This window comes from Sus scrofa, chromosome 1 (assembly GCF_000003025.6).
Source record: "Sus scrofa isolate TJ Tabasco breed Duroc chromosome 1, Sscrofa11.1, whole genome shotgun sequence".
Classification (NCBI taxonomy): Eukaryota; Metazoa; Chordata; class Mammalia; order Artiodactyla; family Suidae; genus Sus; species Sus scrofa.
The window spans coordinates 266,594,698-266,612,201 of record NC_010443.5 but is presented as its reverse complement, the minus strand read 5'-3'; the positions used below and the strand labels follow the sequence as shown (position 1 = coordinate 266,612,201).

At 43.5% G+C, this 17,504-nt stretch overlaps 1 protein-coding gene across 3 annotated transcripts in view; it reads right to left on the bottom strand.

The window, feature by feature from the left end:
• PBX3 (PBX homeobox 3) overlaps nt 1,556-17,504 on the bottom strand; it is a 227,336-nt gene continuing 211,387 nt past the window's right edge. The window contains exons 6-9 of one of the 3 annotated variants that reach the window (XM_021068926.1): nt 8,016-8,181; nt 6,630-6,742; nt 5,780-5,869; nt 1,556-3,101 (exon numbers count right to left, since the gene is read on the bottom strand). In XM_021068926.1, coding sequence (XP_020924585.1) covers nt 3,009-3,101; nt 5,780-5,869; nt 6,630-6,742; nt 8,016-8,181 — 462 coding nt within the window. In that variant the 3' untranslated portion in view covers nt 1,556-3,008. The remainder of the gene's footprint in view (nt 3,102-5,779; nt 5,870-6,629; nt 6,743-8,015; nt 8,182-17,504) is intronic. The other 2 variants (XM_021068936.1, XM_021068947.1) reach the window with 2 other exon arrangements.

Below are 17,504 nucleotides of genomic sequence, written 5' to 3'. Positions count from 1 at the left end.
CTTGCCTCCAAAAAGGTACCTGGTGAAAATCTATCAAATCAATACATTTCACCCAGTCTGGAGGGGGACAATAAGAGTCTTGAGGCTGGAGCCATGCCCCAGTTTCCTTGACATGAGGGTGCTTCTGCCCCCGCCCCCTGCAAGAGGTGCTGAAGAGCAGAGAGGGAGTTGTGTTCAAGGGCCTCCTAAATTAGCTTCTAGGTACAGAATTGTTATTTTTATTGAGGTCTCCCCAGAATAAAGCCTCAGACTCACACCTTTCCCTGCAAGCATTGCCAGTCGTTGTGTGACTCTCCAACAAAGGCTGGTACAGGCTTCTCTCAAAAGGCCGGTCTGAGATGAGACCCAAGATTGTTCTTAGAAGTGTGTGTTTTTGGACTTTAAAGATCTATTTGTGTGTGCATGTGTGTCTGGTTTCCACAAGATATTTCTGCAAACGCACATAGCATGGAGATTGTTTTATGCACAGAGATAAGAAAGGCTGACTGTAAGCTGATTGAATCACGCAAGTAACTACTTAACCACGGGAGAGATTCCTGCAGGCAGGCTGAGCCTGTGCGAAGGAGGACAGCTTTGGAGCAATCTCTATGGTTACTCTCCCGGTATAACGGCCTCAAGATGAATGGGAATGGTGGCCCTAGACCTTGTTTGCCTGGCTCTACCTACTGAAATAGTAAAACAGTTGTATTTATCAGAGGCCAATTTGCTGCAACTGATTAACATTAATCTGATTTCCTGTTAGTCAATTTCCTTGAGATATAGTAAACAGGCCAATTACCTGCTATTGACTTCTTTTATTACAGTTAGATATTAGCGACAGATGTACATGTAAATACACAGACTTTCTGATAATCTGAATAGAACAAAACAATGTATCATCTAGTTAAAAGATTTCCAGTTGGTCTTATGAGTTTTCAGAAGTATGTTAAGAGAAGGTGTGTGTGTATGTTTTCTAACAGTACGTGAAGCTCATTCTTTTCAGACTTTCGCTGGTTTATTTATTTATTTATTGGCTGTGCCGCCTGCAGGATGTGGAGATTCCCAGGGCCAGGGATGGAACCTGCGTCACAGCAGTGACCTGAGCCGCTTGCAGCAACAACGCACTTTGCTTGTTTCTTAACTGATCTCTCACAGAAGTTATGAAGGTGAAGAAATGAATGTGACAAAACTAATTATTTTAAAATTACCCAACAGGTCTTTCCATCGAACAGGTGCCAGATGCATCACCAGGACAGGAGAGTGTGAACCCCAAGAACACACCCAATGTCCTAGGTCTTTGACCTTGTGGCATTTCCTTAACTTCCAGGAACTTCAGTTTCCTAATCTGTGAAAATGGGGATGATGTTTCCCCTGGTGGTGGTCGTGAGGACAAGCGGTGGCGTCCAGGAGCCGGCCGAGAGCCCGCAGAGAGGGGTCAGCCATGGCCCGCCTCACCCACATTTCCCAGTTCCTCTCCGACAGGCCACCCAGTTACACACCCGGGCAGCTTCTGGGCGGCTTTCTCCTCGGTCTGCCCTGGGGGGCTCACAGGCTGGGGTAAGAAACGGCATCAACATTTAATCATGAAAGCAAAAAGTTTATTCATGTTTGAAACTACATATAACTACCACGAGGAAGACTTTTTCAATCCAGGGTGTAATCCAGTTAGAAAGGAACACGAAACGCATTTAATACATTAGAATCACCGCCACAAATTTTTTTCATGACTCAATCAGTTTCAGAATCGCATACAATACAAAAAGAGAGAAAGGAGAAGGGGGCCCCATTACACAGGGTGAAATATACAGTACCGAATACTGAAATCTGAATGCATCACAATTAGTCGCCGCTTTTTTTTTTTTTCTTTGCATGGATTAGTAACAAGATGAAGAACATTCAAAATGTTTCTTAGGTATTTACAACAGTTTTACTGATCCTGTGTTAATTTAAGACCCAATGTTTCCACTCTCGGTTTTTTAAAAGTTGCAAATGCAACCCTGATTTTTCTTTTAAAAGATTACAATGTACATTACATCTTATGAAGGGAAACAAAGAGTTAATTACAAGATGCAAAATATCAGATAAGAAAGAGACAAACTACAGCGTGAGTATTGTTCAGAGGTAGTAAGTGAGCACTCTAAGCTACAGAACATGTTGAAATTCTATTGGTTCGTATGAGTTCGCATGAGGTAATAAAGCTGTGTTTTGATTGGTGAGATGTATAAATACTCTTTTGCTACACTATATACAACACTCCAGAGAGCAGGGCCTTTGTCGATGCCCAGAGGACGTAGCAAACCTTGACAAGTCTGTGCAGCACCCAGCGCACACCGTAAAACCCCAGACACGGATCTCGTGTTCACCTCTATCAGCAGCAAGTATCTTCATCTCTCAAAACAGTCTGGATCCATAATTTAATTACCGAGCAGACTCAGGGCACTGGTGCTTTCAGAGAGAGAAAAGATGCTACCGGTCTCTGATCTAATTATAACCTAAGAGATCGCAACACAAGTGTGACGAGGAAGATTCTTAAACACAACCATCCTTAACAGTTAGCCAAACAGCTCCTTTATTCCAACTCCATTAGTGATACGAAAGAAGGACAATCAAAGTCTGCGATGGAAATATGCAAGAAGTTCAATTTAGGTGAGGTGAGTCTTTGTATCTGCTTTAACGATTGAGGTTTAGCATATATTGTACTTTTTACCCTTAAGGCCAAGTAATTGGCAAGTGAGAAACCATGAATGTAAAATATTGATAATAAATTATGATAAAATAGCTACAGGACTGTCAACAATGTTAAATCTTGGCCTAATTGGATAAAGTGCTTTTTTTAACATTGTGTGTTTTTAAGTATAAATACAAATGATTATGATTCCTTAAAAAACAGATTTACCAAGTTCTCTAATAAGACAAGGTTTTACAGTAAAGCTGTAGATGGTGGGCTACAAAAACGCTTTCCTTTTCCTCCTATTGCTCTGAATGCACTTATCAAGGCATGTCAGCTCAGGGAAAAGTGTTGCCGGAGATTAGTTAGAGGTATCAGAGTGCACACTTCCTGGGCCTTCTGTAGGAGAAGTCACAGAAGATGGAGTTGTTGCGTCCTGCCAGCCTCCATTAGCCTGAAAGGAGAAACACAGTTCAACGAGTGCACAGCTACATATTAATTCTACTCCCCAATTTAAAATACCCCGATGACAACATGAGAGCAAAGATGCATTAGCAAAATGTATTTTCTAAACCCACTTTGGCAGGAGTTTGAAGCATGTGTTAAAGTGGGATTAAATGCATGTAAAACAAATCCATCCTACCAAGTAAAGACTTGGCAATAAATCAGCACGCTGAAGGAGGGCTTCAGCTGGTCTCAAGCTGGCATGAAGCTCGGCCTTTGATTTGCTGGTAAAAATCAAGTGACTCGAAAAACAATCTTATAAGAAGGGAGCAGTGGAGAAGCTCAACGCACTGCTTTGGCAAGACCCGGGGCTCCACAAAGTATAAACTTCAGCCTGGCTTAATCCTCGTTTCCATAGAGAAGAAGGCGCCCCCCCGCCCCCCATACACGCTTGACAGCCAGCTACTCTAACCCCTGGAAAATGAAGGCCAGAATTTCCCTCCAAATAGGATCCCGCAGAATGAAAATGCATGAACTGTGGAGGAGCACGCACTATTCAAATCTGGATCCCAATTATCTGTCACCGGAGCTCCTATCGGGATGTTGCTCCGCTCTTCACATGCTGCTGGCCCTCCTGCCTCAGACCTGCATCAGCAGCAGCAGTACTCAGAAACAAATTTGCCTTATGTCTCGGCCTATAGAGGCAATTGCTGAAATCAATGTCTGATCAGATTTCTGCTGTGGCAGACAGCTTGTCGCTACATATTTTTATGTCAGTCAAGAAGAGGGAGGTGCTGGGCTCGTGAGTTGGGGAACACTGAGTGGAAGTGACGGGGCAGGCCTTTCTGGAGAGACGGCGAGGGTGAGCTGGCTGACACCCAGTGCCCGCGGCACAGGCCCAGACCTCCCACACCCGTGTGGGTGGGGGTCAGAAGGTCCCCCTGTCTCTCTCACATCCAGCTGCAACTTGTTCTGCGAGTCCATCCAAAATGTCTTTTTTCTGGGCCTGCGCTGCGAGGATGCTAAGAACTCTGTTTAGATTCCTGGCCCAGGCTTGGGCTGGGGATTTTTCCTGGTCCCAACATGAGGTTCCTAGGGATGCCCCTGGCTTTGGATTGACTGCCTAGCCCCCCATATAAAGCACTTTTTCGCCCCTTCTAGGACCACAGAGAAATGCCAGGGAGCAGGGAGAGGGACCCCACAATTACATGGAGCTGACCAGAGCTGAAGGGAAAAGGATTTTCCAGGCTCGAGGCAGATCAAATTCAGGTTAGGAAAAAAATAGAGCTACGGCGGTCTATCTTCAAAGCCTTCGCAGTGCAGGCTGGGCGGTGACAATCAGGTGTGTGTTTGTGCGGACTCTAAGGAGTCCCCTCCTCTATCTACAAGGTAAGATGTTCTCACCCCTCAGGTAGGAAAATCCACTTAGGAAAAGAAAAACTCTCACACAGATACAAGTCTAAAGATATTCCATCTGAAGTAAACATCATTCCTCTTTTATCCAAATTTATAAACAACAAATGTACAATATTTTTACCCAGCGTGGCAGCTGGAGGAGAGGTTGTCAGCAAGCATTCTTTTTTTCAAAATAAATTAATCCTTACTCTGGTGGTTTGAGATTATGCACTGTATTATACAACAGCGCCTTATCAAGCCTCATCAGTGAAGATGGAATTCATGTCTGTAAAATGCTGCAGGCAATCACAGTTTCATATTTTATCATGTTGATAAGGATATCGCACATTCTCTGAAGCATTTCAAAACACTTAAATGAAAAAGGAGAAATGCAACTAAAAGGCTTTTTATATGGTTTGTTGTGGGTTATTATGAGTTATTTATAAACCCAAAAAGAAAGATTTGACATTTCAAACGTAAAAGATTTGAGTATTTAATGGTCCCTTTTTCCTTTCACAATTGAACATCCTCAATCACTTTTTAAATCATTAATATTTACTCTTACAGCAAGCTAAGGCCCTAAAAAGGGAGAATTTTGTCTCTTTTCTTCCTGACTCCACTACCTGCTGTCGGGCAGCCCATTTCCTCCCTAGTCTGGAGCCCCGTATTCTGTCCACCGCCAATCCCCCCAGCTCCCTTCCAGGCGCTGTGCGTTTGCTATGTTCCATCCGTGTCAGGGCCGGGGAGAAAAGTCAAGTTTTGGTCAGTTGGTTACAAAACCTAAACTATTCCCTCCTCCATAACTAAAAACTCAGAGGCCATTGCAAATACTGAGCACAATTTACATTCCGCCGAGACACTGCAGCACATGGCTCTTCAGAACAGGATGCTTTGTTTGGCTTGGTTTGTTGATCTGTCTGGGGGCCCTCCTCCCCTTCACCTGAGCTGTGTTTGGGAATTTTTCCTGCTGCTCGAGTCTAAGATAAATGACCTGTTTTTCACCATCTCCCTGGAACACTGCACGGCCAGTAGGAGATGGCAGCCTAACGGGCTGATGCGTCTCGACTGGTGATGAACGCCAGCCACCCCGGGGCCTCTGTGAGGATTTTCTGACGGCAAGAAGGTAACATCAGTGTTTGGGTTCATAAGAGAAAAGTCCAGTGAAGACACCGCCTTCCCCACCTGCCGACACGAGGAGAAGCCAAGTCAAATGGCCAATGACTTATTTATTGGTCACTGTTTACCTGATGCTGTTTCTACAGCTCTTCAAACCTGGTTCCCCAGAGTACTCACATTTAAATTATGTGGACTGTACAGTGAGTTTCCTCCAAGGCCATCACTGTAGCCTCCCGTCTGATTGATAACATGACGGAGGGTATCCACCTAGGAGTGAGACAAAACAAAATTCATCATCCCAAATCTATTAAAACATCATCACTTACAAAAGGAAACAATTTGAATTATGTGTGCCATGAGGGTTTAGCATCTTGAATGAAAGACAAATTTATCAATCAAATGTGACTGGCAGAATTTCAACAATTCTTTGCATATTTAAACTCCCACATCTTTGTTTTTCATGCCAGCCAAACATCTTCATGGCAATGCAAAATTTTCATCTATCCCAACCAAATGTGTGGGGCTGTGGGTGAAAACGACTTACAAATATGAATACGGGCTATCTCTCTCACACCCTGGACGCATAAAAACAAATAACTGTTCTGCATTAAAGAGGATGAGAAAGAGAGTTGAACCTGAAATATACTTCAGGAACTCAGGTTTTTGTATTCTGATGTTTAAAAAATACAGACATGAGACAGAGTAATATGTTTTTACATCACACACACACCGGCACACATAATTTTTCTGGTCAGTTCTGTTACAAAAGTAATATGCACCCAACCCCTCTCCATGAGCTCAAGCCAGAGCCGAATGCATTCACAAAGTTTATCAGGTTTGAATCATCGAAAGTCACTGTTCACTTGACTTCTCGTAAATTAAATGGTGGGGCAGACGGGTCACGTCTGGGAGCACCCAGCACAGGTTCTGCACGGACGTGCAGACCACTTCCACGAGGTGAGAGGAACGAGTTTTGAGCCCAAACCCTACCCTGCTAGAAAGGCCCCAGGTGGGGCATTTCTCCTACCTGTGACTGCACATTGGCTCCGACTTGGGACCCTTGGTAAGAATCCCCATTCAGACTCTGCATGTTCATGAACATGTCCCCAGAATTTGGGAGGTTAAAAGAACCAGAAGAACCTGGAAAGGAAAGAGTTAAGTAGCTGAATAACAGAGAGCTACACACATCATCCTCAAAGACCTAGAGGCAGGGAAAGGAGAAAAGGTGCAGAAGGGAAAGGCTGTGGACAACAAAAGCATTTCCAGATCTAAGAAGACGGAGAGTAACTCCAGGGAGTCGGGTCCCGTGATTCGTTTTGTATCTAGGAGAGTCCTATCGAGGGGGAAGCCCAAATAGGAAACAAAGAGAAAAATCAAAATAAACAGAAAAACACCCAGCAGCTGGCCTGGAACCTTCCCCCTCCATTTTCATTTATCTGCAGGACTTGGTCATTAATTGAGCTCTTCATCATCATTAACTGTCATGGTGGACAATTACCCAGAGAAGAAACATTTTTTGGAAGCTCTTTCTTAGCCATGCACTGCCTTGCTTTCCTTGCGTTTCCACGTTCCATTAAAAAGAACTTGGGAGGTTGGGTGGGGGAACAACAACAGCAAGAGAAAACAAAAACTCCTCACTTTCTGAATTTTTAAAGATATATTTAAAATATCTCCTCAGAAAAGCCCCTTGAAATGCTTCTCAAGTCCATCTGCTTGGACGAGCTGTCCATCTTTCACTGGTACTCGAGTTCCCTGTGATTTTAAGATGTTTCCAACTCCATCAAAGATACCACATAAAATGTGGCCAAGATGTGTTGTATGAGGAGCCAAGATACTGCACCCATGTATTAGGTATCACACCCCTGGCAGCCAACCACGTACAGATCAGCTAACCACATGCTGAGCCTGCCAAGTCAGCACAGGGGCTCAAGAAACGCTAAGGACGGCAGACTAAGGACGGCAGACGACAGGCTGCGGCTACGTTAGGTGGAAAGCGCTGCTGTCCCAACATCACGTTCTAGCTTCCTTCCCCACGGCGACAGGGAAATGCCCCGCTTCTGCTATTTCACTCATTCTTTGACCACCACTATTGATTTTAAAATGATACATGGAACCATAAAGTTAAAATAATCATTGGCGATAGCACCTTGCCTAACTGCTGAATTACAAACCCCCAAGTGTAACAGTTCCAGAGTCTCCCAGTAGCGAGTGGCACTCAACTATGAACAGTGGGTTTACAGGCTCCAGCCACCCACTCGTTCACCCATCCCAAGAACAAGCCTGCATTTTAACATAAATCTTCCTTTATACATCCACTGTGTCCTCAGTAGGGCCCTCGCTTCCTGGCCTTTGGGGCGGGGCTGTGTGGCATAAGGCTGCCTGAGCCGAGGAGGGGACGAGCACCCGTACGCACCGGAATTTGGCGTGGTGGGCGAGTTGGTCTGGTTGTTCTGCACGGCTGCGGCCACTGCGTGTGCGGCTGTCACAGCTGTCTTTGCAGCGTAGAGGTTGGCTTCTTCCTGAAACTTGCCGATATTCTTCTTGTACCTGATTCGTTTGTTGCCAAACCAGTTGGACACCTACGAATCACAGGGACATGAGTACGGGGAAGCCAGCTTCTAAGGGGAGGGGGGAGGTCAAATGTCCAATAATAAACTGTTGGCCACCAAGGGGAAACCTTGGAAGACACTCGGTCCCTAGCCTGTGATCACCTCCTGGGGACAATGCAGAAGGGAGGAGGCTCGCTAGCTCTTTTGACAAACTTCTCAATACTCTTGGAATAAGACCGCTTCCTGGAATTGGCCACAGTAATGCTAAAGTGGCTGGGAGAAAAAGAAAAGAAAAGAAAAGAAAATGCCTGGCAGCACTGTTCACAAAAAATATTCAATTGGTATATACCAATTAGTATATTAGTCCCCCCCCAAAAGGAGCTGAAAAACTAAAGGAAATGTTTGTTAAATTAGGTAAGTAGTAAGAAATACGTGTAAAAGAATAACTTATTCTTTTGAGGTCTGGAACAATTTTGGCAGCTGTACAGTAGAATCATGTTTGGTCTGCTGAAAAGAGTAACATCAGTTAATAACGGATGAAAAACCCCTTTGTCTCCTACCTTAGAAGATACTGTGTGTCTGCCAAGATGGCTGCTCAAGTTCTGCCAGTTAACATGTGAGAAGGTCAAAACTTGAAAACGCACGCAATTCCAATAAGGTCAAATGCAAATACAGAATCCGCAGCTGATTTCATTAGGTGGCATACACTTATTTCTTCTGCAAGCTACTTATGATGTCAACCAGGGCAAATGGAAGATATTTCTAAGGAGGATCTCGGCAACAGGCAGAATTCATCACATTTCACTGACAGCAAAACTTTTAGCCCAAGACTCACTGCTTATAGCTACACTGAGTGTTCAGGCACCTGTGAGCTGAGCTATATAAAGAAGCTAAAACCCACATGGCAATTTATAAATAGGTACCCATTTGCTATATAAAAGGCTCTGACCTCTCCTTTAATCAAGTAACAGTTTAAAAATACTTTTTAATAATTTCCTAATAATCTGTCAAAGGGACATGTTGCTGTGGCATCAGGTGGGATGAGTCACTGTTTCATCCTGAGCAACTACTTAGGGACCCTGAGGAAAAATAAGGAGTGAGTGTTATGAGCCCTCCAACTCAATTTGCACGGGTGGCGCACACTGGTTGACCATCTCTGCCAAGTCTTTAATTGCTTTGGAAATAGAACTCTCATTCTTCAAACTATGGCACTCATCCTTCCAGAGAAAGCTAGAGAGTCCTGGCAAGGGAGCCACACGGGGAAGACAATGTTGGCGTGCTACTGCCCGCACGCTGCCCTATCCCGGGGAGTCACTGTGTGCACATATGTGCACATACGCACATGCCAGCACAAAGGCTGAAGACCCGTGCGGCCACCATGAGTGCAGGTCCAGACAGAAACAAGCCAAAACTCATCAGGAAGTAAACATGCAGCAGATCAGGCCTCCTGAGATGCTGCTGCTCCACATCGTTCCCCTACCCCGTGAGGTCCCTCCTTTCCTTTATTTCAAATAGTGGTGGTGAGAGAACTATTTAACATCTCCTTTGCACTGAGATTTACACAGAGCCCTTCACATGTTTTTCTCAGGTACCAATTTTCACAGTCTCAAAGGCTGGGGGGTTGACTGAGGTGGTTAGACGGGCATCACACCTGTTCCAAATCCAATGGCCTGTCTCGCTACTTAACTTGTTTGACCTCTCAGCAGCATGTGACATCCGTAATTACCACCCCTCCTTTTTTTTTTTCTTTGTCTTTTTGTTTTTTCTAGGGCCGTACCTGTGGCACATGGAGGTTCCCAGGCTAAGGGTCTAGGGGTCTAATCAGAGCTGTAGCCACCGGCCTGTGCCAGAGCCACAGCAACAAGGGATCCAAGCCGCATCTTGACCTATACCACAGCTCCTGGCAATGCCGGATCCTTAAACCCACTGAGTGAGGCCAGGGATCGAACCCGCAACCTCATGGTTCTTAGTTGGATTTGTTAATCACTGAGCCACAACGGGAACGCCCACCACCCCTCCTTTTTTTTGTTGTTGTTTTTTTGCCTTTTCTAGGGCCACTCCCACGGCATATGGAGGTTCCCTGGCTAGGGATCCAATCGGAGCTGTAGCTGCTGGCCTATGCCAGAGCCACAGAAACTCGGGATCCAAGCCACATCTGCAACCTCCTACACCACAGCTCACGGCAACGCCAGATCCTCAACCCACTGAGCAAGGCCAGGGATCGAACCCGCAACCTCATAGTTCCTAGTCGGATTTGTTAACCACTGAGCCATGAAGGGAACTCCCACCACGCCCTCCTTCTTAAAGTGCTTTCTCTTCATGGTTCCTGTGACATTATGTTCCTCCTCCTTCCTTCACACACACACACACACACACACACACACACACACACACACACACACACGAGTGTTTTTTCCAAGACGTGGCTCTCGGCTCTCTTCTTTCTTTTGAGCAATCTTATCTGTATTAAGATTTCAATTACTGTTTCTGTGAATGATTCCCTCATTTCCATCTCTATCCCTTTAAGGAAGAATTTCAGTTCTCAATTTTTAAGACATTTCCTTTTAAATGTTTTGCCACAATCTGCAATGCAACAGGTCTAAAATGGAATTCACGTGTCTTTTAAACCTGTGCCTCACTCTCTATTTTCTCTCTGTGTTCACGGCATCTCCACCATCATAGATGTCGTACGCACCCTGACGCAAGGTCCCCGACTCCACTATTAGATCTGATGGGTATACAGCTCTCTATTCAGAACTGAGATCTTGTTCCCTTCCATCCTCACCCACTGGTCTTAGTTCCAATATCTCGACTGTCCCAGTCTTAGGTTTTCTCTCAAACAGCCCTGAAGGACCCAACTCCACTCTGTGGTTGGCCTTTCTACCTTCGGTTCCTTGAACCCCATATGCTTGGGGCAGGTGCGCATGATAATTGTGCAGGACGGAGTAGTGGGAGGAAGAGTTAGGAGACTAACAGGAGGTGATGAGGGCCTGAGCCAGGCAGAACAGGAGCTGTGGGAAGGGCAGAGGTCATGGAAGAGCAATAGGCAGAATTTGGCCACTGACTCACTGTGGAGGGCAGGGGAGAGAGAGAAGCTGAGATAGTGCTGATGTGGAGCCCAGGACTCCAAGAGAACAGAAGGAGATGCTCTGGGAGGAGAAGGCAGCTCAGTGACTTTGAGGATCCATTTCTGTACCAGAATTATAAGACTCCAAAAAAAAGTTCTGAATTAAGACTGAAAAATGACCCTAAAGGTATTTGCTCTGGTTTATGGTGCTAAAGCAAGTTCTCACAGACCCCTCGTTACCTTTCATAAGCACATCCTCAGCTCAGGAGATAGACCTAGAGAGCTGATTCACAAAAACCTCCTTTAATATATAATACCACTCTAGTTTGTCTGATTAAGACGGTCAGGCCTTTGAAAGAGTTAAATACTTAATATATCTATAGTGCAAAGGGAGATAGTCCTGGTTGAGAGGGAATTTGGCATTTCTTAAGCATAATTAATGAAAATTCCCCAACTCTGAATTTAGCAACAAAGGCCCATCTTAGAATTCTCTTGTTCTAAACAATTCTCTGTTGAATTCTGTACTTTGTAGTTAATATTACCTTGACAATCAGAGAAGCTATAATACATTAATGAAACCTAGCCTGGAAAATCAGATTACAGCTTTATTAACAGTTTCATAATTGAGGAATCTCGGTACCATCGAAGGTCTCATCTCCAGATATGTAAGAATCCTCTGTTTATGCATACCCCTGGACCAATCAAACAACAGTCATCACTAATAAAGGTTTATTTAATTCTCACAGTAAAATTTTAATATCACCAGCAGCCTGGGGAAGCTTTAGCAAGTGGATTTGCTTGACATTGGATCGTTTCTATCCAGCTAGTCCCAATACTTCTTAATCTTTAATATCAAGGCAATTAAAATTAATGGCCACTCATCCGAAGCTACTGTGGGCAGTGTTTCCTTGACATCAATTGTTTGATGGGATTACCTAGAGGTTAAACTAACAAGCAAGGTTTAATTGGAAGCAATGAAAGAAGCAGTGATCATACGTTATGTTTAACCTGCATAACCACATCTAAATGAATATCTAAAAATGTTAAACTATTTCTCAAATTAAAATATGCACATCACATTCTGATATCACAGATTTGGGTATTGCAGCAATCAGCTATTAAGACCACACTGCTGCAACTGAGATCAGCGTAATTAATGTATAAATCGACACCTAAGTTCAGGAGTTTTTTCACCTTTTAAAAACAGATGGATACAATTAGTTGCAAAAGTCACCCAGTAGGAAGCATCAAAAGCTACAGATCACATGTGGCCCCTTCCTACTCACCAAGGAGCCAGGCTGTACACACCGGGCACGAAAGAGAGCAGTGCTTGCTCTGTCTCTGAACTGGAATGGTCTGTACATTGGTCCCAGAATAGAAACACAGGCAGGAAATTGGTGGTGAGAAAGGGAATACATTGTCCTGTGCTTCTCTTTTGAGTCACATATCAAGGATTCATGACTCTGGACTGTGCAGAAGGCAAAGGGCCAGGCAAGAATTTTAAGATCAATTAAAAATGAGAATAAAAACACAAGTACTCTCCTCCTCCTCCTGATGTTCACTGCCCCCAGCTCCCAGACTGTACGCCTTTGGCAATCAGGGAAATGAGGAGCAAACATTTTTACAGGCTGCTGATTTTCTGGAGCCCTTCTGCAAGGCCAAAAAGCTTCTATTCTCTCCCATTTACTACAGCCATGCATTTCCCCTGACTCAAGACAGCTGCAGACTGCCAACTGCTTTTAAAAAGTGAAATGTTTTTGGAGTCCCCCTGTGGGATAAGGGTCTGGCATTGTCACTGCAGTGGCTTGGGTCTCTGCTGTGGCACAGGTTTGATTCCTGGACGCTGCTGGTGAATTCTTAACCCATCATGCCACAGCTGGAACTCCTGAACCCTCTTTATCTTTATAGTAAAAGAGGAAGGAGACACCATTCTTAAGGAAAAGTGGAGTGGGGAATCGAGGAGTGTTTCCGGAAGAGGAGGCATCTGAGTAGAGGTCTGGTAAGTGAGAACCATTTCCATTGTGGAGAATGAGGGAGCAGCAAGAGACGGAGAGGGCATGGGTGCCGGGGTAGAGCCCCTGATGGGGAGGCACCTGAGGACTGGCCGGCTCTAGCTAAGGAAAGGAAAGGGGCGCGTGCTCCAGGCGTGGGAAGCCCGAAGAGGAGCTCTGGGGGTTATCTCATCACCCCTCGCCCTCGCCCCTGGGGCTCACCAAGCGGAGGGAGACAGACAGTGTGAGCCTGAGATTTCTAGGAAGTACACTGGGGAATGGTTCCCGTGAAGCCACCTGAGGCCAGGTGAGGCAGCCTTCCCAACCTGCAGGTCAGAGGTCTGCGCACTTTTTGCTGGAATGCTCCTTTTAAAAAGTTGAAAAATCAGGTATCTGCTCACAGATTTTTTTTTCTCCTTTGTACATTTTTTAAGTTGGCACCTACAATTTTTCATTATAAGTTTACAGAATTATAAACAATGTTATTTCAGTATGTCATAAATGTTGACATTTTAAAATAAAACTGTAACACTATTCTTTAAAATGTATCCAGCCAAATATAAATAGCAAAGCAGTTTGATACCCACAGTCCATTTTAAAAATATACAAACTTGCTTTTCTATAATAGCTGAAAATTTTGTATTCTCTTTTGTTTTTGGAAGTTCATTTCTATTTCCTTTCTCTCCCATATTATCCCAATGCAATATGCTTTTATGCTCTACAAAAGAAATATATATATGGAAATTGAAATTTTCAAACTCTTTATTATAAAGCTATACATATTTAATATATCCTTCCAGATTAAGCTATCACTATAGTTAGTCTAAAATTAATCAAAGCAATATAAATACTTATTTTGATAAATAATAATACTTATTTTGACCATTAAAGTAAGGTTTTACCCTACATTTCTTAATCATGGAAGTGTTGGGCTATAAAGTGCTGACTGAAGGAGGTTTGGTTATCACCAATATTTCACATAATCCCTTGTTGGACACCAGAGAGGGTCTCATACTCCCGGGCAACGAGCCCCAGTATTGGGCGGGAGTAACTGTTTCATCAAATGGGAAAAAGGCAAGTACAAAAGGGGAGTGGAGAAAGGACAATCACACGAGCTTCTAACACAGCAGCTGTCTAAGGCGTGTAGATTTCAGAATGGAGTTCACACACACACACACACACACACACACACACACACACGGAAAGCTGAGCGGTGAAAACCTTAAAACTGTGCACGCCCTTGTATCCTCTGGAGAATCTTCAGTTTTTTTTTTTTTTTCCTCTCAGTTCCTTTGTGAAGCATGTACACACTAGTTCAAGCCTGCAGCCTTAAGTAAGCAAGCTAACTTCTTTTTAACTTTTTTTTGTGTGAGTACATGGGGGGAATCCCCCCAGATGGGGTGTTTCTAGTAAAGACCTTTGGCTATAAAAACAAGGCTCACTCAGGCAATCACTTCTGTGTGTCACAATGACCTTTCACAGCACAACAAAGAACAAATCTGTCAGCTACAGGAAATCAAAAACATTTAAAGAAATGAAAGGGGTACAGTTTACCTATTATTTAGTATAAACTTTCTGGAGAGTAAGAAATATGGATATATGTACCCTTTGACTCAGCATTACTAAGAATTTGAGGAAATATTTACAGATTTGCCATAGTCCTACTTATAATAGTAAAGAAAGATTAATTTATAGCAACTTGTATAATGGAATATGATCACTGATTACAAATGAAGAAAAATATTTATTGACATGAGAGAAGTATTCACAACAAATTATAAAGAGGAGGAAAGGGCCTTTCCTCCCTTTGTATATACAGCATGAGAATTTTAGGGGGAGTAAAAATACACATATAAACAGGTGTGGACAGGCAAACACACACACATATGCATACAAAAAAGTACTAGAACACATGTACCAATGTGATTATCTTTTAGAGTGGGTTGTAAGTAACTTTTTCTTTTTGCTTTTTTTTTTTTTTTTTTTTTTTGCTTTTTAGGGCTGTACTTGCGGCATATGGAGATTCCCAGGCTAGGGGTCGAATTGGAGCTATGGCTGCCAGCCTACGCCAGAGCCACAGCAACGCCAGATGCCAGCTGTATCTGCAGCCTATACCACAGCTCATGGCAACGCTGGATCCTTAACCCACTGAGCAAGGTCAGGGACTGGGCCCACATGCTCATGGATCCTAGTCATTTTCATTAACCGCTGAGCCACGAAGGGAACTCCCTATAAGTAACTTCTAATTTTGTGTTTTTCTGTGTGTTTTCAGATGTTATCCAAATTAATTTTGAATATTGGAGTTTTTTTCAATTAGAAAAAAAGGTACTCTTCAAGCAAAAAGAAAAATGTATTGTTCAATGAAAAAAGTAATCAATCTACTTTAAAAAAAATCACTTAGAAGTCATTTAATAATTTTGAAGAGGGTAAGTGCCAGGCACTGTGCTGGCCCACAGAGGTACAGGAATCAACAGTTCCATCCCTGTATTCTATCTGGAGGATGGGGTTGGCAGGCCTGAGAATTCTTGTAATAATTAAATCAGACACTTTGTAAATCTCAAGCCATTAAAGTTTCCCAGATTGCTTTGCCTTTAAGAAAAATGCCATGTTCAAGTTATAAAGCTAAACCATCCACAATGTCTCTGCAGTCACTGAAAGCCAATTTATTAATTAGCATTAATTGTATCTTACATTTCAAATTCTATCACTACATTTATTTATCATTTTAATAACAATGTTAAATAAAAGAGAAAAATTATCACTTAATGACTTAATCTTCCAGAGGCAGAAGTGCAGAACTTTAGAGTTCTTTCTTAGTTTTGCTTCCTTGCATAAAATACGTTAGGGAGAGCATCAGCACTTGTTTGGAAAGGCAGCAGCTGACACTAAAACATCATTGCTGAAATTAGCAAACTGAAAATTTATGAAGCACAAATCTTAGAAAAATTTGCCATTGTGTTTCCCGTGTTTACTTGTGATGCATACTTTATGTGCTGTGCCTAATTAAATGCAACAGATTATGAAATGTTGAAATGCCAAGTTGTGTATAATGGAATATGCAGCGTATTTACACTGTAAACAATTTTACCTCTAATAAATAGTTTCTCCTAATCAATATGTTTTCACCCCCATTATGGGATTCAATTTGAAATGAGGGATGAAAGCTAGATACTGTTCAATTTTTAAAGTTAATGGTGTTAATAAACTAAATTTCATTCCACCACTCCTTTCCTCCCCAAGGGCGTACATCCAGTAATGTTTATATAAGGACAGAAAGGCTGGACACACTGAAAATAACCACATGTGGGCCTTCCCTTGAGGGCACCTGAGAGCCAGACAGACCTGAGTGTGTGTGAATCCCCGCTCTGTGGTTTCCTAGCTGTGTGACGTTGGTCCAGTCACATCATCTAAGTTCAACTTTCCTGGTCTCCTCACAGGCCCGTAGTGATGGGTGAAGGAGGTAACACGTCAAAGGCACAGGGCTGTGGCTGGGATGTGCGAGGCACCCAGTAAGTGCTAGCGCTCCCTTTTCTTAAAACAAACAAGCAACAAGAGCAGCAATAAAACCCTCTACAAGCTACATTTGCCTCCTGTCCTCACTCTTTCCACAGGAGCTTTGGATTCTGGGAGGGCCTGTCCATGCTCCCAGTGCTGGCAGGTCCTGGCAGTGGGGAAGAGGCTGCAGTGAGAGAGGGAAAAGGTTGTTCTCCCACCCTCCCCACATCGGAGCGCGATCAGCTTCCTACCAGCAGTCTAACACCTGACCCAGAGCCCCTGGCTGCCTCCCACCTGCTGGGCTACTCTTCTGCACAAACAGCACTACCCACATGTCCTTGCCCCTCTTGGCTCCCGAGCCAACACAGCCACTTGCAGGACAAGGCAGCGGGCCTAGAGTTTGTAGGAAACCTGGGTTTAGCTCCTACCTGTACCTAGTATAACATCAGCCTCTTATGGAGAGCTCATTTAGAGCCAGCCGTTTTACCAGGAACTTAATATCTCATTTAGCCTCACAAAGACTGTTTGATGTAAAAACTGAGGTTTATGTAGGGAAGTTCACAGCCTTTCCGGTGCTTTTTCCTACAGTGCCTTGCTAATGAGACCAGTTTTTTTCTTAATAGTCTTCATCAACCTTTAAAAATTATTTCTTCAATTTTATTTTCCTTCGTAGTAAATGGTTAGGGTTACCAAAGTATAGTCTACTTTTTGGTGTAAAATATTTTAGCTCCTTTGCAGTTAAAATGTGAGCTGGCCCAAGAATCCAAACCATTTCTTTTCTTTTTAGAAAACAAGTTCCA